Raw genomic sequence first — 26,857 nt, 5'->3', positions numbered from 1 at the left:
AGAGGGTGACATAATGGCGTCCTTTCTCAATTTAGTAACATGCATGCTATTTGGAACACTGATTGATCGACATTGCAACAGTGTGGACTCTGAATTAAAGCTGCAACCCAGAACCTATTTTAAAGAATAGAAATCACACCCGTCTGAAGAGAGTGGTGCAACTTCGTGTGGGGGTCCCCAGGGGGTCCCTGGCAGTTCCAGACCCACAGGCCAGGGTGCCTGCCCGGTTCCGGTGAGCCGCCACGCGTCCGAAACGGTCGAGAAATGACAGAGTTACCGTGTGGGCTCTCTCTACTGTACTGTACGGTACTGTAACAAACCCAAATCATCATATATACAGTTAATGTTTGTGTGTGTGTTAGGATGTGCAACAGTGACACTTGGTTGTGAAAACCAACCAAAAGCTATTTTTGTGCTCGGACACAGGGACACAGCCAGCCAGCCATACACACACATAGCTGTCTATAGGAGTGGTTGCACCACTCAAAAATGGTAGTTTAACCAATTTGTATGGTAGAGTATGTCAATACAACAGCAGTAGCTGGAGGTGGTCGCCCTACTCTTCCATTGACACTTTCAGACCCTGGTGTCGGGTAGGACATCTACTAGTTGAAAGAAGTACTGCCCCGAATCTCATGAGCACGCAATATCTCCCCGTACTGGGCCAAGAATCAAATCCCAGGTATAGGACATGAAATGCATCGATCACAGGCTATAACCACACAAACCCTCAAACAATTCTTCAAGATACAGCATCACCTCATCTACAAGCTCACAACTCGCCAACGCGACACATTGGACAGTTTCTCTACAAAGAGATTTGGTGTAGAGTGAAAATAGGAAGCGCTGGCGGACTTTGGTCAACTAACCCATTCTGACCTGAGATCAGATTCATACGAGGTTTCCGCCGGACACACACTGGTCTGATGAACCCATTCTGACCTGAGATCAGATTCTAAAAATGTCAGTCGCTCTTCGATTTCGAACACAAAATGTTAAAAATATGGAGATAAGTCAAACGGGTAGGTATTGGTAAACCTTGCCAAGGCATTTTCGTCAAATATGGGTACCTTCATTTCCTGTTTCCCAGCTCGGAGACCACCATTGTACAGAACGGCTTATGTTCATCTTTCGCCAGAATCGTTAACATGTCAGGTGCGATATAAAATCACAAATCACATCCGAACCTCGAATGGATAATGATTACCACAGACAGCGCTCGTACTTGGCATACAACTGGCGTAGAGGGAAAGTATGACATATCTCGTACTTGGCATACAAATAATTAAGTGGTTAAATTAACAGTGTGTGGATAGTCCGTACAATATGCGCTAAACAAGGCAAGGCAGCAATGGGAAATGTTCTTTTCTCTTTGAGTGTGTACTTTTATGAGTGGAGCTCTAGCGAGCAGCGTGCCATCTCCACAGTTCTATGCAAACAATGAAATAAACACCTCTGGTTTTATTCGGCCAGCGGAGCAGGGCTGCACAGACTCCTTCTGGCTCCGGCCGCCGGGGTCTCCTGTCAGGGGACTCGGCAGCGGGGTGGACGCCTCCCAACATAAACACCACAGCACAATCATACAAGGACCCTGGAACCCCACTGTCTCTGGCTGAGAAACACAGAGAGAGAGAGAGAGAGAGAGAGAGAGAGAGAGAGAGAGAGAGAGAGAGAGAGAGAGAGAGAGAGAGAGCGAGAGAGAAAGGAGGGGGGGGGAAGGGAAATAAAGTGTAAGGGAGAACTGGAACCATAGCAAAAACCATTAACCTGTTAAGACCTGCATGAGGCCGAATCTACAAATGACTTCTAAATAGCTTTCTGAAAAACCTATGTTGCTATATAAGTCATTGCTGTTTTTCATAAATTAACACCCTGGCCTACCTGATCATACTACTGCGTCATACAAAAGCACCAGAAGTGGAATTTACACACGCTTGTATAGATTTGAATATATTTGAATCCTGAAAAGTAACAGTTTTGAACATTATGAGGTTTCCACCCAACAGACGATCTATAGCTAAAATCTAAGACAAATATTTATTCAAATATTACCAAAACATGATGTTGCTATATACTGCACATAGCAAAAACAAAAGAAAATGGGTTCCCGTTTCCAAAAACTAAAAACCCAAAAAGGGGTTCTGCGTTAACTCAGAGCATGATACAAATGTAACCAAATAGGTCAAGAGTTACAGAGTGGTGGAAGAAGCACTCTTCTAAGCTGGATTTAAACCCAGGTACCGGCACAATTGCTTATTGTTTCACCAATGAGCTAATTGACCTTTTGCAGAACCTTACTTAAACTTTACTTTATTTGTTTATTTGGACGGGACAGAGTATATTACCGGTAACCCATTTTGACCCGAGATCAGATTCTAAAAATGTCTTCTACATCCTGACATATGTTTCTATGTCAGTGGTTTTTTCAAAAATAGCAAAAGTAAAAGTACACATTATGCAGAGTGGCCCATTTCAGAATAAGAAGTATTACTCTGTTAAACTGCATTTACTCCAATGGAGTAAAAGGTACAGCGTTTGCCTTCAAAATATGATGGAGTGTAAGTACAATGTAGCAGAAAATATAATACATTCACTTGAGTAAAAGTACCTTAGAACTGTACCCAAGTGAATGTATTTAGCCACTTTACAGCACTGGCGAAACAAATGGACAATAATCACGAGGATCCTAAATGTGTGCAATTCAGAGACAAGAATGCACATGTGTGATCTGTCCTTGTGCCGGGGTGTGCCCGGCTGTATCCAAAACATGCACATGTGCACGCGCACACACTGTAGGTGCACCATCTGAGAGCCCCATCTGGCCCTGTAAAAGTGTCAGTGTATTGTAGATCTTCCCTTCATGAATGGCTAATTAAAGAGGAGACAGTGGCGTTTAGTGGTAATAGGGGTGGTGGTGATGGCCCCTCCGCTCGCACAGAGCCGTGATAGGAATGCACCACGCAGAAATACACTGCAGGAACTATTCTGCCACTCTTGAAAGATGTGGGAGGACATGTTAGCCAATTTATTACAATTAGCCTGGGAGGGGAGAGCTCGTTAAACAATAGGCTTTAGTTTAAGATGTTGTTGGATTTAGGGACTAACCAGACTGGAGAATTCCTGGCTGCAGCCTGCAGTTGTGTGTGTGTGTGTGTGTGTGTGACTGTGTGTGTGTGTAATCTTGAAATACATGCCACTTTGAGATATAAAACCAGGGGATACAAAATGGAAGCGTTTGTGAAATAGTGCTGTGTAATGTAGTGCAGTTGAGTGCAGTACCATTCAGTGTACAACAGTACAGTAGCCTACAGAGCAGTGTAGTACAGCGCAGTACAATGTACTGCTTTGTAGTAGTAGTAGTGCAGTACTGCATAGTACAGTACAGTGTACTGCTTTGTAGTAGTAGTGTAGTACTGCATAGTACAGTACAGTGCATGTGGTGTTGACAGTGTGGCTTGATTCAATGTACCTAAACCCCATTCATTTCATGTTGTGCTGTAGATCAGAGCTGTAAATAGTGTATAAATATAAAACGGTTTGGTGCTCTGCTCTCAAAATCAACAACAACAACTCTAACGTAGAACAATCTACATTTAAATGCTAAAACTCAGTAGCTGCTAGTGTCTTTTTGACTACCCAAAAACAAAAATAACTACTGTGTGTGAAGGAACAGACTACAATAGAAATTTCTCTTCTCAGAATGATTAAAACAAAACTCACATAGGCCTATAGGTTCCTATACTGACCGAGTATTTATGCTTGTGGCTTTGCATGCAACCGAGATAATGCATAGTTGATTATAGTATATGGCTGGGTCATTTTTACAGTCATAATGCCCCTTCGGGAGTAAAGAATGCTAAATAAAAACCGCTTTGACTGGCGCGTTCACTGGAGAACAATACTATTTCTACTCAAACTTGAGGGGAAGCTGTCTGTTGTGTATTTAGGGAACACGGAGAGAGCAGGACCCCGGCGAAGGTCTGTAACAGATTGTGTACCAACATATACTTACAATACCAAGCATGCATTGACATGGACGACATAATGACACACTGGGACATTCTTGCTATTGTGGAGAACTTGCCCGCTCTTCTTTATTTGCTCTCTCACTCTCTCTACCCACTCACCCTATATATGCAAATATGCCATGTTTTATTTGTGGCCTTTACTGCAAACATTGCAATGTTAATTTAGCCTTTTGTTTTCCTTCTCGTCCGACCTTTTCTGTATAGAGTAGACCTTTAACGGAAATGTTTGTAAGTATCACTACGCCAACAGCAGCACACAAAACCATAGTTCAATGGTACAGACGTGGTCAAAGTTGAACAATAGCTGCAGTATGGTAGAAATGTCAACAATACAATACGCTATAGTTTTGTGGATTCATTTACTTTTCCACCTCGGAGGAAAGCCTTTTGGTCTGTGTTCCAAAATCGCCATGTGAACCGGTCTGGATCGGGTGGTAATTTACGCCATGTTGTAGTCTTGTTTTGTAGTCATCAGGCAGGAAACCTCAAGGCGGAATAAGAATTCCGCCATTCATAGTACTGATTCTGCCTTGTGGTTTCCTGCCAGATGACTACAAATCATTGACTACAACATGACGAAAGTTACCATCCGTGGAATGCTGCCCTATAGCCTGAACCTAACAGGCCCTTATTCATAATCGTAACCTCAGTGAAACTATACCTATAATCCTAACCTCAGTAAAACGAATACAAGAACAAGCGGCCCATGGAACACATGGGGGCGAGTGTGTTTTGGGGCGAGCGTTGCATTTATCCAGCTGCATACCAGAGTTCAGAGACATTGTCGTACAGGTTTGATCATTTCAAAGAAGATTTTACTTTTTTTATTTTATTTTAATGCAAGAATAGTGGTTTCAATTTGTGCATGCCATTACTTCCAGGAAAAAAAGGTTATAGTTTCTAAGTGAGCATTAGTGAGGACCTAGTCATAAAAAAAGAGGACGTTGTTTTTCCTTTGTTTTGCCAATGGGTTCAGAGACTCAGAGTTGAAGGTGCTAATCCCGCCACACCACACCATCCTACCGACAAAGTGTGTCAGGTTTAAGTAGGTACTTTTACTTTGCAAGGTTGAATGTGACAGTATAGGCCTACGTCATTAACATCGGGGCATTAGTCTGTTTACATCCACTTCTTGTCGCCCCTAGTAATGTTTATAGTAGACTGCTTAGTACTTAGGCTACATTACAAAATATTCATAGTTTTCAGAACGGTCTCGGTATCAGACTACTGCTAGGCGCTAATTAGCAATAGCAACAAGAGTATATACATCACATGGAAAAATGTCCCATTCTAAATTATAACTGTTGACATATTGAAAATGCTAATTCAGTTGACTTAATATAATTGAACTTGTGTGTAACACTATATGCAGCACCTCATTTGTGTTTGTAACAAAAGTTAATACTGGGAAAAAAACGAGGTAATTAGTTTCTTTGTTTTCTTTTTTAACAGATTCTTACCTTGGGACACCAAGAGGATATTGGCCCGGTCACTAGATGGCTGGATGCAGGGCCATGAAACCATAGGCTGGTTTTGTAGTTTGTTTTCAGGTTAAAAACGACAGAAGGGTAAAACACACCAACACAGCTGCAGCTAATCAAATGCCTAATGGGTGCGTTACGGTTAGATTTTAGGTGTAATATTATAGGCTACTGCCCAGCATACCTGTATGCACATTTGGCATATCCTTGGCTCTGAACACACGTGATTGACGTGAACATTGATTGAATACTCATTATGAATTTGTTTGGTGCAGGCGTGCAGCCGTGTTGCTTACCTTGGGTTACTTGCTGCATTGTTTCTAATCCGATGTGTTTTTTTAACGTGAACTGGAACACAAACTAGTGAAACAAAAAAGCAGGCCTGTGGATGTCATGGCCTGATATATTGAGCCGTAAAATCGTCAATCGATTCAAGCAGGACAATGGGGACTTGACTTACCACTGGCCATTTGCTTCTCGACAGCCCCACCTTGTGGTGGCGAACACCTGCTGCAAAAGGCCAGACCACAGCATTGGCAACCACAGAATACATGTGTACTGTACAGGCATGTTCCTGCAAAATCATTCATCTTTCCAGGTCAGATTAGTTTTTTATGCTATTGCATGCATACTCTTATTCAGATACAAACATAAAGCCAGCATCAGTCTTTTAATTAAGGTATATTGCAGGGATTTCACATTACATTAACAACCTACATGTGGCCTTAAGCATATTATTTATCAAATGTAACAGAACAGAAATGTAACATTGGCACACACCTGAATTGACCGATAAGCCCATATTCTGACGTATCAGAAATGTCATAAATGAGTGGTGGTATTATTTCCCTGCAATAAAAGACCAGCATGAAATACCAACAGCAGACTAAGCTTCTGTCACAGTTGACATGGAGGAAAAAAAAGAACAAGCCAATATATAGCATAATTAAGTGAACGTTTTGCGGTCAATATTGCATAGCTGAACATTTGGAGACATTAAATAAAAGAACAAAATAAAGTCATATAAGAGCCAATATGACAAGCAATAAAAAAAACTGTCCATCAAAATAAAATACATAGCAACAAGTATATATAAAAAACAGTAGTTTAACAGTCACATCATTGGACAGCTTAAGGCTTTGGATGAAGTGTAAAAAAATAAAACTAAGCCGAAATGTTCACCACTTCCAAAGAGTACCAGTACTTTGTTCTCTTCAGTCTTCAACTCTTCAGTCTGTAATTTTAAATAAACCAATAGCTGATGCCATATGATGGTGCCGCGCTCTAAAAACAGACATAAGTCACATCCGTGTTGTCGATCACAGTGCGTTGTGAGCTTGTACATGGTCTACTTTCAGCGCAAGACACAGCCACACGACTAACTATACATTGGGCTTTAGGTATGCGATGTATGTATATACAGATACACTATATAAAAGCAAAGTCAAACCTACATAAAATAAGCGAAATGCAGATGCAGCATTCATATTATATAGTAATGAGGCATTTAAGGCACTTGAAATGACTGAATTCACCGCCAATTCTATGGCAACAGTCCATCAGTCTTATCATCAGTATGTCTCACAGGAAATGTCTATGGTTGTAAACTATGTTCGCCACTATAAAAGCATTAAAACAGGCTTAAATTATTATCCACATGACTGCATAGTCTTTATATTATACCAGCACATTAAATTAACTTTTCTACCAATACATTGCATGCATTAGAGTACTAGAGAACTCTGAGCTCATGAGATAATTCATGCTTATAAAGCAAGTGTTCCAGCCCATCGCAGTCGGCCACCGGCCTACTTGGGAATGATGCAATTTGGGAACCTAATGATATACGTTGTCATAGCACCCGTTTTAACTGTCAGCCGGTGTCCCACATGGAGATCTGGGGGATAAGTTATGCTTAATTGATATGTATAAATCAGGCTTCACAGTTAAGTGGACATGGATATTATTTCTGCTCAAATATAAAACATCCTCTATGAACTTGTGCCAAATCTCCCGTATAATAGTAATTTCAGTAGGGAATTAGTAATAATTAGTATGTCTAGTTTTAGAAATCCCTGACTTCTCTAGGAATCTCTAAATCTAGCACCAGTTTACCCAGTGGAAAACACATATTTACACACTCAGTTTTTATACAAACTCAGTGAAAAAATTAAAAATAAAATAAAAAAACAGTGAACACAGAACATACTCTGCTTAAAACTAATCACAGTTTGTGGTCTCGAAAAGACCAGCTGCACGTGTATTCTTGCTGAACTAATAGTATATCACATTCCAAAACCATTACTCTAAATGCAAGAAAGAAAAGAAAGCAGTCCTTCGATGTTGAAAGTGACATCTTTTTAAGATAAGAATCCTATGGAAAATGGAAAGAAAGAAGAAATTAAAGAGTTGTTTGAGCTCATTAAAAACACCAGTCTTATTGAGAACACAACCTTTTACTTTGACATCGTTTGGCCGATATATCGGCCATGAATTGACTTTTTTGACATAGATATCAATTATGCAACCCATTTGTCCCAATTTCTTACATTCGCAGTGCATAGGACAAACGTCCTCACCAGCTCCAAACTTTTAAGTCCTGTGTTAGTTTGAACAAAGACTATACTGTATAGGCCAGGGGTGGGCTGAGGGCCACTATATTTGAATTGGAATGCTTTACTATTTTTTTATTGGAATCTTAAAAGTAAAAATTGTATTTAATTTCAAATGCATTTAGTTATAGTGTTTTATTAACTTAAACACAAAAACATATTGGACATAAAAAGACAAAATGTTAATACTAGTCCTTAAACTACTAATATACTAGACTAAATGTTTGTGTTTGAAAGTTTATAACAGCTGAAAATTAACCTGCGTGGTATACTGTAGGCTAACTGAATATGTTGGTCATTGTTGTTTGTATACTGTATGTTTGCTTATTAATCAATACATTTGATCTACATTTTTCCCTACTTTTTAATATTTCCACTATTAGCATTATCTTGTTATAAAAGTATTGTATTGTTGTTGTACAGCACAATCCTGTGGAATACGTCCCACCAATATGTTGTTGCTTTTACCATAAATGAATGACAAATATTCAACGACTTGAATCCAACTGCTGTCGATTGTGCTAATCGTCAAGTGCCTTTAGGGCTCTATAGCGACTGTTTTACCCATTTTGGACCGGAACCCCTTTTGGTGTTAGCATTATGCTATGCTTTAGCTATTGAAAAATAGCTTGTAGATCTGCTATTTTTGAAAAATCGAAGAACCACTGACATAGAAACATAGCTTTTTCAGAAAACTGTCAGGATGTAGAAGACATTTTTAGAATTTTTTAGAGTCATACTCACTCAGCTGTCAAAGCTGACATTCTCTTTCCCCTGGCCCTCTGGTGAACCATAGGGTACAGGAAACACCTCTCTGACATGTCTTTTGTCCACCGATGTCTGGCTTCCCAACACTCTCCTCTACACACACACACACACACACACACACACACACACACACACACGCCAAAGAAGTTAATAAACAAATAGTGGAAATAGCAGATCTACTAGCTCACGTTGCATCGTGACATGTGAGCTTGGATATCAGCTATGTTCGTCATAGGACAGTCTATAGGCCTCACGTGGTTAACTCAGGGGGTTTGCAAACTTTTCATGTCACCGACCTCCGGTTTAACTTTCATTGGCCTGAGGACCCCTATTTCAAAAGATTCTGTCTTGGGAGAGCCTGATATGAACAAGATAATAGTTGGGTTCAAACTATATTAAAGGTATATTCAGTGATTTCACTCAAAAAACCTTAGGTTTCGTTTTTGGCTGTGGGACCCAGCCTTTCGTCCAATCAGGATAGAGAGTCAAAAACGAAACCTAAGGTTTTTTGACCCCCAGGGGTTAACTGGGGACAGGGAGGAACTCCTTATATGGCCAGCACACTCTATAGTAGGGAGGATTATCACAACAAAACAAAAAAATAAGTGATATTTGAATTAAGTGAAATCACTGAATATACCTTTAAATTGTCTACTCTAAACATTATAATTGTGCATGAGAAATCGTCTCGTAGTGGTTATATTATTGAAACATAGGTATATAGAATCAGATCCCAGTCTTAAAGCCACTGTTTTAACTAACTGGCCCCATTGCAGTCACGCATCCAAAACAAGATGGAGTGAAACAAAACAGTGGGTTTTGTTATAATGAGTCGAGTCAGCGCACCTTCATAATTCCGCCAAAGGAGCGAGTGCGCCGATGGTTCCTGCTGAAGGGCGACTCAGGGTCAGGTACAGGTGTGCCGAAGCCCTGCTTTTCAAACTGCAAAACACAGAGATGGACGCAACCTTCAAACACACATTCAAGAAGGTTCGATTGTCCCTCTTATGTGCAGTGAGTGGCATCTTGGTGTGACAGACTGCAGTCTGTCACCAATTTATGATCAAATGAAAACATAATAAAAACAAGGTAGAAACTAATACAGGTGGAGCGAAATCCCTTCACGACGGACGACGTACGTCGCGACGTATATTTTTCCGTCGCAACGTATATTCGAGTACGTCCTGGCGTAAATATCAATTCGTCCCGGCAGAACGGACTCGTCGCGGCTATATCTACCCGTTTGCGACGTAATAGGTTGACTATTATTTTCCGTCGCGCCAGAACGGGACTCGTCGCAGCTATATCTACCCGTTGTGGCGTGAGCTGGACTCGTCGCGGCAGAACGTGACTCGTCGCGACTATATCTACCCGTTTGCGACGTGCGCCTCGCCGGTCCGGTCTCCAGGCGAGCCTGCGTCCTTCATATATTTTTTTTTCTGCTCTCGTTGGACTTAACTTTAAAAGTCCAATGGAACACCTCTTTGTAACGGGCCGCTGTAGCATAGTGGTCTAATCCCTCGCCTCTCTATTCTTTTTTGCTGAGGACGCTGGTTCAATTCCCGCTCGCGGCAGACCAAAATTATTATATTTTAGACAGACACACAGACAGACAGACAGACTGCCTGTCTGCCTGCCTGTCTGCCTGCCTAATGTATTGTAAATAATGTATTCATTCCATACGGCTATTTTTTTTTAATATAAAAACTTTTGTCTTTCGCGCGATTCGAACCAGCGTCGTCAGCACCAAAACATTGAGAGGCGAGTGATTAAACCGCTAGACTACAGCGGCCATACGTTACAAAGAAGTGTTTCATTGGACTTATAAAGACAATAGCACCCAGCTGCAGTCTCGCAAGGGGAGGGACCGGAAGTGCTTTTATTTCCGGCTTCCACGTGCACAAGCGCACATACACGCACGCGAAATATAATGCAATATGTAATAATCAGCTCATACATTATAAAGACATTATTGCATTATGAAGTTTTATTACAGTATGAGTCGCCTATGTGGAGGTTCTTAATGTAACACATTATTACATTATAGAAAAATCTATTAACACATCGATTGCGCAAAACGCTCTAAAGCGCTTTATTAATATCGAACGCCGTCTGCGCATAACGCTCTAAAGCGTTTTATTGGTTTTTTTTATGATTAATGTGCTTCATATTTATACGCGCCCGGACAACATAGAAAGTAACACCGATGTCTCTAGGAAGGTCCGTTATGTGATCCGGGAGTTAAAAGCCCCCCCCTCCTGAAAAGAGGTCTGGTCTATGCGGCATGCCGTATCCATTACGACGTACTGGAGGCGGCCTCGCCGGCATGCACGGCATAGACCAACGCAGATGTCAAGGGGATCTAAAATGGAGGTACCCATGCTAGTGTGTGTGTGAATACACTTGATTCCCCTCCCCTCCTGTTTCTACATGGTTTTTCCCGAGGCAGCAATGTAGGCCCCCCCCTCTTCGTTTCGGATCGTCGCATTTCAGTTTCAGTCCCCCCCCCACTCACTTACCCACTGTGGCTGTGCCTCGAACTGCCTTTCACCGCTGCTTCGTCCTCTCATTCTCGGAAAGAAATAGCCCTCTGCCCGACGTTACTAGGAGAGATCACCGCCGTGGAACCCCCCCCAGGCCCGCGTTGTGATCGCTTTGCATCTCTCTCATTCTCGGAAAAAGGATATAACGCCTCCAACTGCAACCGCCGCTTCGTCCTCTCATTCACTCGGAAAAATAGCCCTCTGCCCGACGTTACTAGGAGAGATCACCGCCGTGGAACCCCCCCCAGGCCCGCGTTGCGATCGCTTTCCACCTCGTCCTCTCATTCTCGAAAAAAGAGAGCCCTCTGCCCGTATATAAGAATAATCTGCAACGGTCGCCATGTCATAATGATACGCGAAACGAATGACGTATTATGAGAGAGATGATCAACTGGCCGCTTTATATGTCTTGACCACCCATGTTTGGGCAAATAAGCCCGTATAGCGATTCTCGACTCGACACCGTGGATCACCATTAGCCATAGAGCCTTCGCCAGGCAACACTATCCGTACTCCGTAGTGTGGTTGTAACCGACTTTTTATTCATTATAATTGCAGTGATAAGACCGCAATGAAGGCGTCTGCGACGTAATCGACCCGTTTGTAATGTACAGTATAACGAATACACATTGATTAGAGTCTCTCTCTCTCTCCTCCTTTCCACCGCTTATCTCTCCTGAGGTTCTTTGCCCCAGAACATGTCCAGACATGTCTGTCAACAACGACTAACGTGTCTCACCGTTACACAATACACTATCGTTCTGAAACGATCGGAAGGTAGACTGCCTGGTACACTGATCAAGACATGTGTTGCCCCCCCTGTTACTGAGACAATTTCAGATATGTCTATAGTATGTACATGTCGCTATATGCCTTGTCTAAAATACTATTTTTCAGAGAGGATTTCAGAGAATGAAGGACCTGAAGAACTATTATTCACAAAATAAGGCCTATAGCGACATGTACATAATATATACCGTATGAAACAGAAGACTCTCTGCTTTCATAAGAAAAAAACTAATACTGTAATAATAATAAAAATCACACCCCTGTGAAGTGAGCAGTGCAATGTTGCACAACATTGCACTGCTCACTTCACAGGGGTGTGATTTTGTGGGCGCAAGCTGCATTCAACAGCCAATTACTGACAAACTATACATGGGACCATGTGTATTTGTTTTCCTCCTAAAAGTAGACATTCAGGGCTTTCATTCAGTGTGTAGTATGTATATGATATTATTTGTGTTCATTTTTATATCTGTCTGTCAATGTCTGTCAACTTCAACCTTCCATATCTCTGCTGTTTTTTCAAAAGAGCAGCGTGCAGCGAAAAGCAGGTTTTAGAAAAAGGTCAATATCTCCAGAATGGAAGATGGTAGAATCATATATTTTTTTTTAAATTGAAGTGGACTAGTTTGGCGTTCTTTTGATTTATGCGATGTGCGATGTGCTATAAGAGGCCCCTCGCTGTGGGCCCCTAAAAAGTTAAAAAGTCCAATGTTAATCGTGTAGCACAAGCAATCCTGAGTAGAATTTCAAGCGTTAGCAATCAATGTGTTAAGTTATGTGCTCGTCTTTTAATTACATTATGAGCTGATTATTACATTATGAGGTCAGATGTAGAGTTGCTGGCCGCCTCAGCTCCATATATGGAGATCTAGGTGATGATCCAGTCTTTTCAATGTATGGCTATCCAGGGTTTGATGAGGTCAGTGTCGGGATCTTATATCATATGGAAACGGCCATATATGGTGGTGTGATGTGTCATGAGGCGTGACCATATATGGAGGCATGACACGAGGCGTGACATGACACACTTACTGACTGACTGACGGGAAATGCAGGTTTTCATAGTAAATTAAATGCATATGGTCGTGTGTCTGTGGTCTATGGTCTGGACATGGTGTGTGTGGGACAGGGGTACGGGGTTATAGCAACTTATTACATTACTTAAATGCCTTGATATCATTATGTTATAATCGACCATATAGGCCTAGCCTATTATTGCATATCATTTTATTATTGTTAGATTTGCATTTCTTCAAATATGCACACTTATACCACCAACTAATAAGCTTTCAATTAAAATATTACCTACAACAAACTACTTCAAACTTTTCCAAACCGACCACGTAATTATGTTTAAGCACAGATGGTACTATATACACCCGGCATTTAAGCGCGCACCAGCAAGTGCGTGTCGTGCACGCGCATTATATTTCGCGTGCGTGTATGTGCGCTTGTGCACGTGGAAGCCGGAAATAAAAGCACTTCCGGTCCCTCCCCTTGCGAGACTGCAGCTGGGTGCTATTGTCTTTATAAGTCCAATGAAACACTTCTTTGTAACGTATGGCCGTTGTAGTCTAGCGGTTTAATCACTCGCCTCTCAATGTTTTGGTGCTGACGACGCTGGTTCGAATCGCGCGAAAGACAAAAGTTTTTATATTAAAAAAAAATAGCCGTATGGAATGAATACATTATTTACAATACATTAGGCAGGCAGACAGGCAGGCAGGCAGACAGGCAGTCTGTCTGTCTGTCTGTCTGTGTGTCTGTCTAAAATATAATAATTTTGGTCTGCCGCGAGCGGGAATTGAACCAGCGTCCTCAGCAAAAAAAAGAATAGAGAGGCGAGGGATTAGACCACTATGCTACAGCGGCCCGTTACAAAGAGGTGTTCCATTGGACTTTTAAAGTTAAGTCCAACGAGAGCAGAAAAAAATATATATGAAGGACGCAGGCTCGCCTGGAGACCGGACCGGCGAGGCGCACGTCGCAAACGGGTAGATATAGTCGCGACGAGTCACGTTCTGCCGCGACGAGTCCAGCTCACGCCACAACGGGTAGATATAGCTGCGACGAGTCCCGTTCTGGCGCGACGGAAAATAATAGTCAACCTATTACGTCGCAAATCTGAAACAATATACACTTGTCTTTAGAGAGGCAAAAAGCCATAACAGCCAAACTTATGAAACAATATTAAAGACTAGCACAAGCACAGGTGGACTGTTTTCATTTGGAGACGAAGGAGGGAGAAAAAAAATGGGGTAATTACTTGTGATCCATGAAAATGTGTGGACCCAAATGTGTCGGTTAAGGAAGGAGCTGTGAATGTGACCCACCTGTCTGATGAGTTTCTTCTTCTTGGCAGACTCGGGCATGCTGCTGACCTGCTGGTACAGCTCCCTGAGGGCGTCTGCTGTGTGGTTCTGACCCACAGCGCCGCCACCTCCTCCTGTCCCCACGGGGGCGGGGCCGCCGTCTGGCACCACATCCTCAGACTGCGTCCTGCTTCCTCCGGGCCCAGCACACAGCGCCAGGTCGTCCTAGGAGGGCGAGAGACCATGAGGAATATGTGACACGAAATAATGGAGAGAAAGAAATACAATCCGTAGATGTAGATTTTTGGTCTCCCTCTCCTTCCATGTTACAAAACATTTGTGTTACCGCGGCGCAGTGTTTACTCGCCTGGTAGAGACACTATGATCAATTAAACTTAACGTAATATCAAAAACCAACAGCCATTAAGTCATCAATAATGTTTATAGAACACATTGTAGTGAATTCTAAGTAGTTTAGAGACAGTTGGAACTTGGCAGGGAGCCATCGAAAAGTGCGGTCGAAACGAATGGTGTCAGTAGCCTACTTGGAATTCACTAAAACATGTTCTATAAACATCATTGATGAATGGCTTTTTTAAATGTATATTATGATACGTTTCAGTGATCATATCTATAGAAAAGTGTCTCTTACCATGCGAATATATCAGGCCATTGTGTTGTCACTGTTGTGTTGTATCATGTCCATGCAGTCAAGGAAAACATTCCAATAGGCCTCTAGCTTGTTTCATTTTCTAAAGTAGCGTTCCTTGTCGAGTGGCAACAAGGATCTGTGCCTTGACGCCTACTTTTAAATTAGTAGTATTTAAAGCATCTGCGTTAGAAAACCCAACACTCCACTGTTTATTCCGGTTGGGAGAACTCTGAACGTTTCCCCGGCTCCAACCCCCAGCTATATTGATGCCCCTGATGACAAAAGTCGGTGTGAATGTATATGTTCTGGCGATTCAGTGAAACGAAATGAGTGCCATGCTAGATCCAATGTGGTTATTTAGTCACAAGCTCTTGTTAAACCTTTTGTTTTCATTGGTTAAATATTTATTTAAAAAAAAAGCCCACCAACGACTTAAAGCTCTTTTTTGTATTTTTTTTATAAATCTGTATGGTAGAGCGATCGTCGCATATTGTTGGAAATAAGAATATGCCATTAATAATGGCTGTTACAGCATAAAATGAGAGATACAGCACACACACACACACACACACAGAGACTGACCTGTGACTGAAGGTTTCTGGACCCGGTGAAGATTAACTGGGAGTATTCTTTAATATAGACGGGTGCCTTTGAAAGAACAGAACAATCCAATCAAGGTTCACTTTTAAATGCCAAACAGTCTACAACCGACAGCATCATAACAGATGTGCATGTTTTCTTCCATCGTTCTTTCAGATGCAAATTTTGTCATTTAAACCATTCATCTTTGTATGAAAAGTAGCCATCAATAAAGGCTCTCTCTAACATGGAATATATTTAAAAAAAAAAGAACAACACTCATTAAAGAAAATATAAATCAAAGAATAAATTATTTATTTCCCTCCTGTGTTAACTGTGCATAGCTGAATAGGATGAGGCAGGTCTACGCTTCTGTATTTTAACCCATTTTGACCTGAGATCATGTTTCTATGTCAGTCGAAAAATAGCGCACCACTCGGTGGCACGCTATGAGCTTGTAGATATGCTATTTTTCAATAGCTAAAGCATAACATAATGCTAACAACAAAAGGGGTTCCCGCCAAAAATGGGTTAACATCAGTTATTATGGTGGTACTCTGGTACTTGGAGAGCCAGATATTTTCTGAGGTGGTACTTGGTGTATAAAGGTTGAGAACCACTGCAACAGAGCACTCACCCTGAACAGTTTCTGGGAGTGTTTGATGAGGAAGGCCACGCCGTTATTCAGTCTCTGGACGTTTCCATGAAGGCTGCTGGCGGTCACCTGGAATGCAAGCAGAAGCATGACCACCAATGTACATCGTTGCATTAATGCCATTGTTTGCACGTGCCCGTGTGTGCCTAGAAAGGAACGTTCATTATGATGACATACATTGTTCTCCATTAACACTTACAGCACGTAGGACGCCTGAGAACGTCATAGGATACCGAACGTAGAGTTCTAAGGACGTCTGAGGACGTCCTAGCGACATCCCAGCGATGCGGGGCGAGATATTAATATTCAGAATTTTTCCTATTTATTTTTTTGGCATTTCGCTTTTCGCTTGCCGTATGCTAACGCTCAGTGCAACTATTAGCTTATTATTGACTCCCACGTTAGCGAGACGGAAAGAATGACTCGTAGCTCCTAATCCAGGGCGCTCTCCGTGGTGATGAATAGAGCGATATGCTGGCGCTTATTTTCTGCTCCTCATCCGTCTCTCCCGCAAAATATGAACGCTTTTTGGAGCGTAAAACAATATATTAAGATGATCGGGGATGTTGAGGTCACTTTGTAAAGTCAACTTTTTTAGGAAAGTGTTTCCGGTTCATGGCTTTCAAAGTAAAAGCGATCAGACACCTCCGGTATTCTATAGCCTATATTTTGAAGGCAGTCGGCGTACTCAATGTGTTAAATACACGTTAAATAGCTCTATATTCCAATAGGGATCATTGCTTGAATGCGTGTTCAGTAACAGTCTCCCCGTCTTTCGACAAGCTCTATAGTAAACAGAAAACAAATGTTCACTGTTCAGTATATCGGGATACCCATTTTTTCCAATCAGGAGAGAGTACCTCATACACTAAAGAGCAAAAGTGTTTACTAAAGAGCTGGAGAGAATGGGAAACAGTAGTCTATAGTTAACCAATGGTCCTTGACTCCTCGGAACGTACATTTTTGGGCCAGATGATGTGCGGTGCGAACATGGTTGCCAGGTTGATGGCTGACATCTTGTTGACGTGCTGGTTGCGGGCGGTGTGGTACAGCAGGTCCAGGAGGAGCTTCAGGAGGCTGCGGTTGGCTGCCGGCAGGAGCATGAAGAGCAGCTGGAGCGCTTCGATCCGACGCTCCTTATCGGGGACGTCCGTCTTGTTGCCCTCGTCATCGAACCGAGTCAGCTCTGAACGACACAGCAAGGGCTCAAAGTTAGGCTTTTAGCCACTTCTAAATCCTAACAAAAAAAACCCTCATTTGGCTGTATCAGTGGTTCTCAAATGACCCCCATCTCAATATATATTTGTGCCAGGGATCCCTCACTTTTAAAAAGGATTACCATATATTCAAAGATTTTCACAAATGTTACTGATTTTTTTCAAAAATAGCAAATCTACAAGGTTGCAGCATGGCTACTATATAGGCTATGACAGGGTTCCCCAATTAGCGGCCCGCTAATTATTAAAATAATAATAATAATAATAATTAATTGGGAAACCCTGGGCTATGCAGTGGGAAGACTAAGTAAAGTAATGTCAGTGAGTGTATGCATGTGCAAAATAAATACCCCCAATCTTCAGGTGGGCCTGATAATGTCTGTGCGTGAGAAGGGGCTCGGGCATTTCTCCCAGGTAAGCTTTGAGAATCGTGGCTGCGTCGTTGGGGTGGAAGTCGCCCGACTCCAGATCGATCTCCTCCCCGGTGTTCAGCATCTCCCTCAGGGCCGCCTGCCTCAAGCTGTGGCCGGGCACACGGAACAAGCCCTCCACATGGCGGTCTGACGTGGAGGAAGGGATTTAAACATTTTTAAAAGGTCAAGGACAGAGTAGTGGCGATACAGCTGTTTCAAAAACAATTCTCAAGACCCAAAAGAGAAATGTTATGCCTCCCCGGGACCCAAACTTACAACAATACACTGAATTAACAACTTACACCCTATTTAATAGTGAAAATATCTGATCCAAAAGCCGTGAGCTTGTACATCGGCCGACTGCCATTAAACTATTTCTTATGTTTGTTAGTTTTTCCTTTCATGGAACTTTTTTCAATTCATTTTTTCATTTCTGAAGCTATTTTGATTTTTTTTTTACAAAATGTAGGAAACGTAAAATATATATATATATTTTTTTTTTCTCGTCGTGACCCATACAAATTGTTCCCGACCCATTGTTTGGGAGGCACTGTTGCTCGACAAAGTCGGGCTATTTCCGATGAGGCACACCATCATACGGCAGAGTATAAAATAGGCATAAGAAGGGAGAGTGCCAGAGAAAAGTGCTTTCAGATAAATTATTGACTCAAATGTTGGCTACCCGACTCCACTTTCAGCATGTGACATCATTCCACTCCGTTTATAGAGCATGAGCTCACGCTCACTCGGGCCATCTCTCACTCTGTCATCCAGGGCCGTAGCTGACCATTTGGTTGCGCTACTCGTAGGATGTTTGTGCTGGCCCCCCTCCCGACGAGAGTGCTGCTATTCCTCACGGCTATTTTCACTGTTTGTGAGGACGCGCACACACAGCCGCTCCTTATTATTATTATTATTAAAGAAAATTGTTATTTTGAGGCTCGGCTTGGCACTTTTTGCACATTTTGTTGCCCCCCTTGGCGTGTTACCCTTCTTCGTCCATCTAATTCATTACAATAAGATGCCAAGGCCCAAGACTGATGACGGAGCTTTGAACATCCATGGTGACGTTATTATCAGAGTGACAATTGTAAGAGTCCATGATTAGGGCTGTAACGATCATGACATGTCATGACAAATACTGTTGACGATTGTCATAAAAATAATTGACATTAATTATTTTTCTCTTCGCATACAAAGAAATTATTGACAATGACGGAATCAATAATCAAAATAATAATGTACTACTATTGCCAAAACAGGCCATATACTTTAGTAGCGCGTAGCTTAGTTGTCGTTATTTGGAAAATTACTTTTGGAATGTTTTAGGGCTGGGTGCAATAACCGCAATACCGCCGGTATGTAACGCATACCGCGGTATCGGGTTCATTACCGCAGTTAAAAAAAAACTTTTTTTTTTTAATGAAATTATTATTTTTTTTTTTTATGAAATGAAAAGTGTATCATAATAAACAGTGACGCTCAGTCAGTCTAATCATGCCAGCAACACAACAACACCAGAGGGAGTTCAAAAAACCATGTGCAACCCAGATTCGGCACAAACAAGGATTGATTGATTGATTAAAATATTTATTAACAGTTTGCAGAATTACACTAAATTTCAAGCACAACTCAATACAAAGACTGTTAACTGTGAGTGGACACTTGTTTACAAGAGGGTCCACCTAAATTCATTTCACTCCTATGCCACAAAAATGTGGAACGCCCTACCAACTGTCATTAAGATGTAAATCCCTTGACTCCACCCACCCCTTTCCCCCCCTCACTGTATACGTTTTTCCCCCTTTTTACCTCCTTTATGATGATTTCCTGTTTTTGGCTTTATAGAAGTGCATAGTGTACAAAATTATATGATGAATTGAAAATGGTGGACCCTCTTGTAAACAAGTGTAATGCTTTATGGCAGGGGTATTCAATTAGATTAGGCCTCCTATGTGACACAGACAGAGTAGAAAAAAACGTGCCATTTTATCATGATTATTAGTGAGGACCTATTATATGAAGATAGGTCCCATACCGCCCCAGCCCTAGAATGTTTCTCTAAATGCCCAAAACCTGTGACTCCAGGTTGAATGTGGTTAGTTCAAAGAGCGTTCACATTGAGGTGGAAATATTGATGGGAATATGGCATTTCTGTTAACTTCCAGCAGCTGTTAGATGAACAATTATGCACAATTATCTCAAATAATGCGACCAAGCGATTATGCAATAACTGCGACAGGCCCAGCAATTATACAAGTAGTACTTACTTTTACTCAGGTATTCAATGAGCTGATATATCTGTGCAATTCCTTCTTCAGTTAGCGGTGCACCAAAAACCACTCCTTTATCTGAAAGGCATCAAATGGCACCTTGTAATTACAGATGGCAGCAGACAAGACCGATGCAATTACACAATACCTAATATTTTCACCTCGTCTGACACATTTAATTTCCCACACGTGATCTACACTGGCTGCTGTGTTGCCTAGGCACAAGCACATCAGAAAGGACTGTAGGGAAATTCACATGCATGACTAAATTGTTCATTAAATGGAGTGAGAGGTTAAAATACGTGTTAAATCGAGATCTATATTCTAATAGCAATCATTGCTCAAGCGGTCTGCCCATCTCTCCAGGTCTTTAGTAAACAGAAAATAATGTCAGGTCGGGAGTATCCAATCAAGAGAGAAGTGGTGAGATGGGATAATGAGCAGAGAAAAAGACAAAGAAATTAACTGATAAATGATCTCTCACCTGATTATTACAAAGAAAAAATAAACATTTTCAGGGTCAGGAGGAGATAGTAAAATATGGCAAATAATTGTAGGGATAAAGGGTGAGGCGTAGGCCCAGGCCGTAGCGTAACGGTCTGGGCACCGGACTGGTAATCCAGTCGCAGTGTGCCGCGGGTTCGACTCCCGGACCCGACACGGCCTTTACTGCATGTCATCCCCCATCTCTCTCCCGTTTCCTGTCAGCCTACTGTCTGTCCCTTCAAAAATCAATAAAAGGCGTAAGCCGCAAAAAAATATCTTAAAAAAAAAAAAAAAAAAAAAAAAGGGTGAGGCGTGTCCAAGATAGGGCTCCAATGGGTAGATTTTGAAGGTGCGTTTTACCAATGGAAATACATAAATTGGCCTCGCTCTGCGCACATTCGTATTATGAAAGGCATATCGGCCCGTGTTGAACGCACTGACCCGTGTTGAACGCACACACATTATGGCTTACCGCGGTCCTGAATATTTTAGCATTGTGGGAGTGTCCATATGTTAATTATTTTCGCTTTGCGCAATTTGCTATTAAGCCCCTTGACCTAAAGACACTCAGCGCATAACGATTAGACGTGGGTCTGACCACCTCATAAACGCAAAAAGCACTGTTTGATTTGACACTTGAGCGGCTCTGGGAAGCTGGTAGAGTGTTGCCATGTCTGTTTATTATAAGCGGCTTATTTTTCTGTAAAGTTGCTTTCTGTGTAGTTGTTTTTCTTGTTTCTAAAGTGGTTATTTGGGCTTTTCTCCTAATGTTGTTTAAACCAGTGATCCTCACACAGCACATTCCGATGTCAATGATCCCCAGATGAATGCATTTGCCCAACTAAGGACAGCTAATCCAAAAATTAAATAAAAAGATTACTTTTGAAAATAGCAGATCTATACCAGCTCACAATGCATCACATTCATTCATTAAAACTATGAACTCTGACTGCAGGGGGATATATAATGATCATTATAACAATGTGCAAGAACATATTTAAAAAGAAGGAAGAACTTTATATTTGTGGACAATCAAAATATGTTTTTTTATTTTAATGTGGTGTCATTCAAATTAATCTGGATATGGCAGACTCACTATTTAGAAAATAAAAACATGGCACTTCATTTAAAATAGGTTACAGACCCCTGTTATATGCGCTTATTTTTATAGACCTATTTACTTGTTTCTATGAGACATGGCAGTTTTGCGTCTTTTAAAAAAAAATGTTGAGATTAGAAACGGCCATAATTCTTTCATTTCTCAACCTTAAAAATAAATAAAAACATCTCCATAATCCGTGGGAAATGTGCTTTCATATGCTGTATCACACCCGATTCAAGTCTCCTTCAATAAAATGCTACGAGCGAACTCAGCGAAGACCATACCATCGGGGCCACAGCATTACGCAGCACGCATTCAACTCATTCCTTCGTCGTGACTTGAATGAAATAAAATATAATAAACGTTATTTTACTGGTGTTTTTCAATAGAAACAAATAAAGAGCGTGTGTAGGCTACTGTGTGCAAGTGCAACAGTGCATATACATGCATGCACTAGGCTATATTTCTTCCGTGTCGGGATGGTGATTGAGCTCTTCAAGTTCACAGCCCGTTTGGTCTTTCATAAAAAAAACGTTGATATTAGCCTATAAACACTCATGGTTCTCTCATTTCTCAACCGTTTTATTAAATGTAAAAATCTCCATATTCCTTAGGAATCTTGCTTTCATTCGCTGTATGGTACATGGTTCTATCGTTATCGAATTAATTAATTAATTGCCAATTTGCCAATATGCTGCTATCTACTCGCAATTCCATTCCGATCTGAAAGATGGGTCTGTTCTTTTGAGGCATAAAGGTGACAGCATGCAGTGCAATAGGAATAATTAACCCAAATGTGACAAAGGCATGTCATGTCTTCTATGGTGCCAGCCTGAAGAAATGTCATACCACGATCCCCAAAGTGCGCATTCCGTATGTGACATCAGCTGACTGGTAAAGAGAATAGTACGGACATGTTGATTGGGTACGTCTCAAACACGCCTTAAACACACCCATGACTAATTCAAGGCCGTTTTGCGCACTCCGCGGGGTGTCAAAAGCGCTTCTTAACATGCCCAAAATTGCAATATGACATACTACACGCCCCCAGATCATAATACTGTAATTAGATTAGTAATATAGAAGTAAGTAAAATAGAAGTCCTAAATCGACCCCCAAGTCTCTTCAGCAAATATAGTAGATCTACAAGCTCACAAGCACGTTTAGTGAGCTTGTAGATCGGCTATTTTTGGTGAATGTTCCCCTCAGAATATGGATGCTGGGGTTTATGTGGTTAAACGCCAAGTAAAACAATTATTTTCAATCTGTCCTATAATGGAAACAGATATTCTCTCAAGTTTTCCTCATGTATGTTAGGGGGAAATATTTACACATTATGTACCATTAATATGACAAAGGTGCTATAAATGACATAAGGTGCTATATAGGTCAGACTGGGTTATTATTATTTGGTATCTATCACCCAAGATTGAGGGTGTCTATCCCTTTAGCAATGCACTGAATGCAGCAGACCGCTGGGAGTTGGATTGTTCAGGTGGAGTCCAACGCCTACAGTCCTACACCACCTATCAGCTCCCAGTACTTAACACACGACTTAGCTACCGAAGCTACTTATACACTTTGTGGCCCAAAGGCGAGTGCTCTACCGACTGCGCTACCCGGGCGCAAATTAAAAGTAAGGTTGCATTTGTACACTCTGCATTAGACAAACATCTCTAGATTTTACATGGTGTATTTTTCATGGATTAAAGCAAACATAAATTGTCATGACTGGAAAGGTTTGTATGATCAAACTTGTGTACTAATGTGATGATTTGTTAAACTGTACGACAGCCCCCCCCCCCCCCGCCCTCTACACTAGAGCCGTTTCCTAAACAATTAACACAATATGTACACATTTTAAGTTTCAGTAATATGGTTCCTGCTGTTCTACATACTGCCGAGTGACAACCAGGTGAAAATATGAAATATCCAAGACAGATTTTAAGGAAGATGCTTCTTAACATATTTATAGCCTATAAACACAAGCTCTCAATGAATTGAGACAGTGATGTAAATAGGCTTTCAATGTGGTCTTTTAGATGGGTCCCAGGGGCATTCTATGATTCCCACTTCAACGACGTTAAGAGTACAGTACTCAGTACAGTATTGCATCCCAGGACGGGTGACATGATTGCGTCCTTTCTCAATTGAGTGAGTCTAAAGCCCTAACCACACCAAAGGGTCACCATGAAACTCCTTGGGTCCAAACGCTAAAACCGTCTCGACCCTTTGGTGTGGTTAGGGCTTAAGGATGCAGGCTATTTGCATCACTGTGAGAGCTTGTAGATTGGCCATTTTTGCTGCACAAAATGTTTCCATAGAGCATAGAAAACATACTGGCTTATACAGAATCCAAATGACTGAAATCAGTCGTGGCGAGTAGTGGTGAACTTTAATCCATGAGTTTATTAATTAGCTGTACCTTTCCGTTTGAGGAAGTTGAAGGAGCGCAGGAAGCCAGTGTGGGAGGGCAGCCTGGGAGCAGCTTCCCCTGTGAGCTGAGCAAACTCATCCCCCGGGAGGTCGATGAGACGGGTGATGTTACTGAGCACCAGGTCAGTGAACGCCTGGGGACAGACAGGGTGGTCAAGTCACACCGTCATCAAATTGTACTCATTACAAATAATTGCCATTAACAATTTCATTGTATTTTTTGGCATTGGACATTGGAACGTAGAAATCAAAATTACATTAGTTTTTTTCTTTTAGGCTTTGTTAACAAAAGAAACTAAATAAATCGAATAAAATAAATAATGTAGTATGTCTAAAACAGGCCATATCTATTAAACAAATGTACTTGGACTTTTTTTGTTTTACTTGCTCACAACGCTATGTGAACTCGAAACTATTATGACTGACGATTATGCAAAAATAGTTTAGCTCTAATAATTGCAACAGGCCTACCTGCGGACAATCATGTTTTAAGCGCTCCACAAAGAAGTCTGGATTGAAGATCACCGTCTTCATGGGGGATCCTGCACACTGGCTGACGACGCACACTGTGCTGCTGTTAATGTATGATTCATTGTGTAGAAAAGAGGGGTGGAGAGAGAGAGAGAAGGAAATAGAGCAATGGGCAGAAGTAGGGTGAGAGAGCTGGTTTATTCCCTTGACAAGGCATTTAGCAGATGCTCCATGCTTATCCAGACAAATTACTATATCGTTGCTGCCGGGCATAAACCTCTTATTTCCATATTCTGTTTTTTTCATTAATTAACACCCTACTTGTCTTAGATTTTGTGTCGGAGAGAATAACCACTGAAATAATAATGAAATTAAACTGAACCCTACAGAATCAGTTAATAGTCTTGTGGTTTAACAAACATGCTGTTTAGTGTTTAAATACCATTCTTAGCATTATAAATGTTGTGGTCAAGCTCAAGCAGCATTGACAGACATACATAACAGCTACTGGGGAAAGATGCTGCTGGTATTGATTGATTGAAATATCTATTAACAGTTTGCAGAATTACAGTATATTTCAAGCACAAACTCAATACAAAGGCTGTTAACTGTGAGTGGACGACCCAATTAAGCATTACACTTGTTTACAAGAGGGTCCACCATGTTCAATTCATCAAAATATCTTGGTATATTGTATATACAATATACCAAGATGTTATGGACATTTGATGATGCTCTTGAATCTATTTTATTCTCTTAAAGTACAACCTTGACCATAATGTGTAGTAGGGCCGTTATTGGGGTGAAACTGTTAAATTAATGTTTATTTTGTATTGTTAGCTCTTCGGACATAGCTAGGCGCAGTAGTAGATCAACAGATAGCCTAATTAACTAGCTGCGGTAGCTAACAGCTAACTAAGTAGCTGCGGTAGCAGGTTTAAACATTTAAACCTCTATGGTTTAAACGTTACATTAGTTTTTCTCTCATGTGCTCGGGTTTAGGTTTTAGACACGTAGTTCACCTAAACCTTAAACAATTAACGTTAATCATCCCCAGTACCTTTGGTATTGTAGTGTTTTGTTGTATTCATGCTGCAGTTTGTTTTGAGACGCCGCCATGTTCTTTTTGAATGTTCCGCTGTTTGTCTCATTAGTCCCGCCCCTAGGACGGGATTGGCTCAAATATCATTCTTATTCATTTGGGTTGTTGGTTGGCAACTATCCGTTGTTGATGCATTCATTGCTGCCATCTACTGGATTGTGACATTGTAGCGCCGGGGAGAATAATAATATTAAAAAAAAAAAATTAAGTAGGCCTAATGATTTTGTTATACATGATGTGAACATGCACCATGCATTGTTATCAAACTTAACTTTATCCTAACTTCTTGTTTAGAATTATACCCTGAACAATTTGCTAATGAGAGAAAAACTGCTTCATAGAGAAGTAATAATAATAATAATAATAATGGTAATACATTTTATTTATATTGCATTTTACATTTTCAAAAATTCTCAAAGTGCTATAGTAGGCCTACAGTCATATCACATCTAATTAACGTTTCTTCACATTTCATGTCAGAAGACACAGACAAACCATATGAAAGTAGAACAATTCAAATTCCACCCACAATTTCTTAATGTTGGTTAAATTGTCTCTGCTAGTGCACTTGAAGTTAAGAGTGTGTGGCTTGGTTGTGAGGGGAAAACAATCAAACTGCTCTGGTGTAGAGCCCTTTTGTATCCGGTAATTTGCACACACACACATAGGCTCGCACAAGGCCATTTCCGTATCCGTTCTGGACCAGATCTGCACCCTGCAAAGCGTCCATTCTAGTCACACGCATGCACACCACAGACAGTGACATTGCGGCCCGTGACTGAACAAAGCCTCTCTGTGCGTGGGGTAAACACAGTAAACAGCATGCATTACATTGACAAACAATCAGGCACAGAATCAGAGTCCAGGGAATGTGAGCAGAGAATCAGGAGGTCATTCATGCTGTGAAGACCTCCAGTAGCCTATCTCTTTTCTGTGAG

General features: G+C 41.3%; 1 protein-coding gene across 1 annotated transcript; it reads right to left on the bottom strand.

Moving 5' to 3' along the window:
* Positions 1-6,201: 6,201 nt before the first annotated feature.
* Positions 6,202-25,925, bottom strand: LOC310865523 (rho GTPase-activating protein 19-like). The gene is made up of 12 exons (XM_083774670.1): positions 25,878-25,925; positions 24,818-24,920; positions 24,336-24,480; positions 20,320-20,400; positions 17,987-18,196; positions 17,379-17,605; positions 16,402-16,488; positions 15,768-15,833; positions 14,555-14,758; positions 9,736-9,831; positions 8,866-8,982; positions 6,202-7,883 (listed from the first exon to the last, which is right to left on the bottom strand). Exons 2-11 carry the CDS (start codon positions 24,878-24,880, stop codon positions 8,866-8,868), a joined length of 1,296 nt encoding a protein of 431 aa, XP_083630796.1. The 5' UTR covers positions 24,881-24,920; positions 25,878-25,925; the 3' UTR covers positions 6,202-7,883.
* Positions 25,926-26,857: the final 932 nt, after the last annotated feature.

This window comes from Protomyctophum parallelum, assembly GCF_964188405.1.
Source record: "Protomyctophum parallelum genome assembly, chromosome: 10".
Taxonomy (NCBI): domain Eukaryota; kingdom Metazoa; phylum Chordata; class Actinopteri; order Myctophiformes; family Myctophidae; genus Protomyctophum; species Protomyctophum parallelum.
Note: the sequence above shows the minus strand (reverse complement) of the source record. Positions and strands in the feature narration are given on the sequence as shown.

Excerpts from the sequence above, each read along its gene's own strand:
- LOC310865523 (XM_083774670.1), bottom strand. The coding sequence starts at position 24,880 with ATGAAGACGGTGATCTTCAATCCAGACTTCTTTGTGGAGCGCTTAAAA. Across the intron at positions 20,401-24,335 it reads CAACTTCCTCAAACGGAAAG|ATAAAGGAGTGGTTTTTGGT; the intron begins GTACAGCTAATT and ends GATGCCTTTCAG. Across the intron at positions 14,759-15,767 it reads CCAGAAACCTTCAGTCACAG|GACGACCTGGCGCTGTGTGC; the intron begins GTCAGTCTCTGT and ends TCGCCCTCCTAG.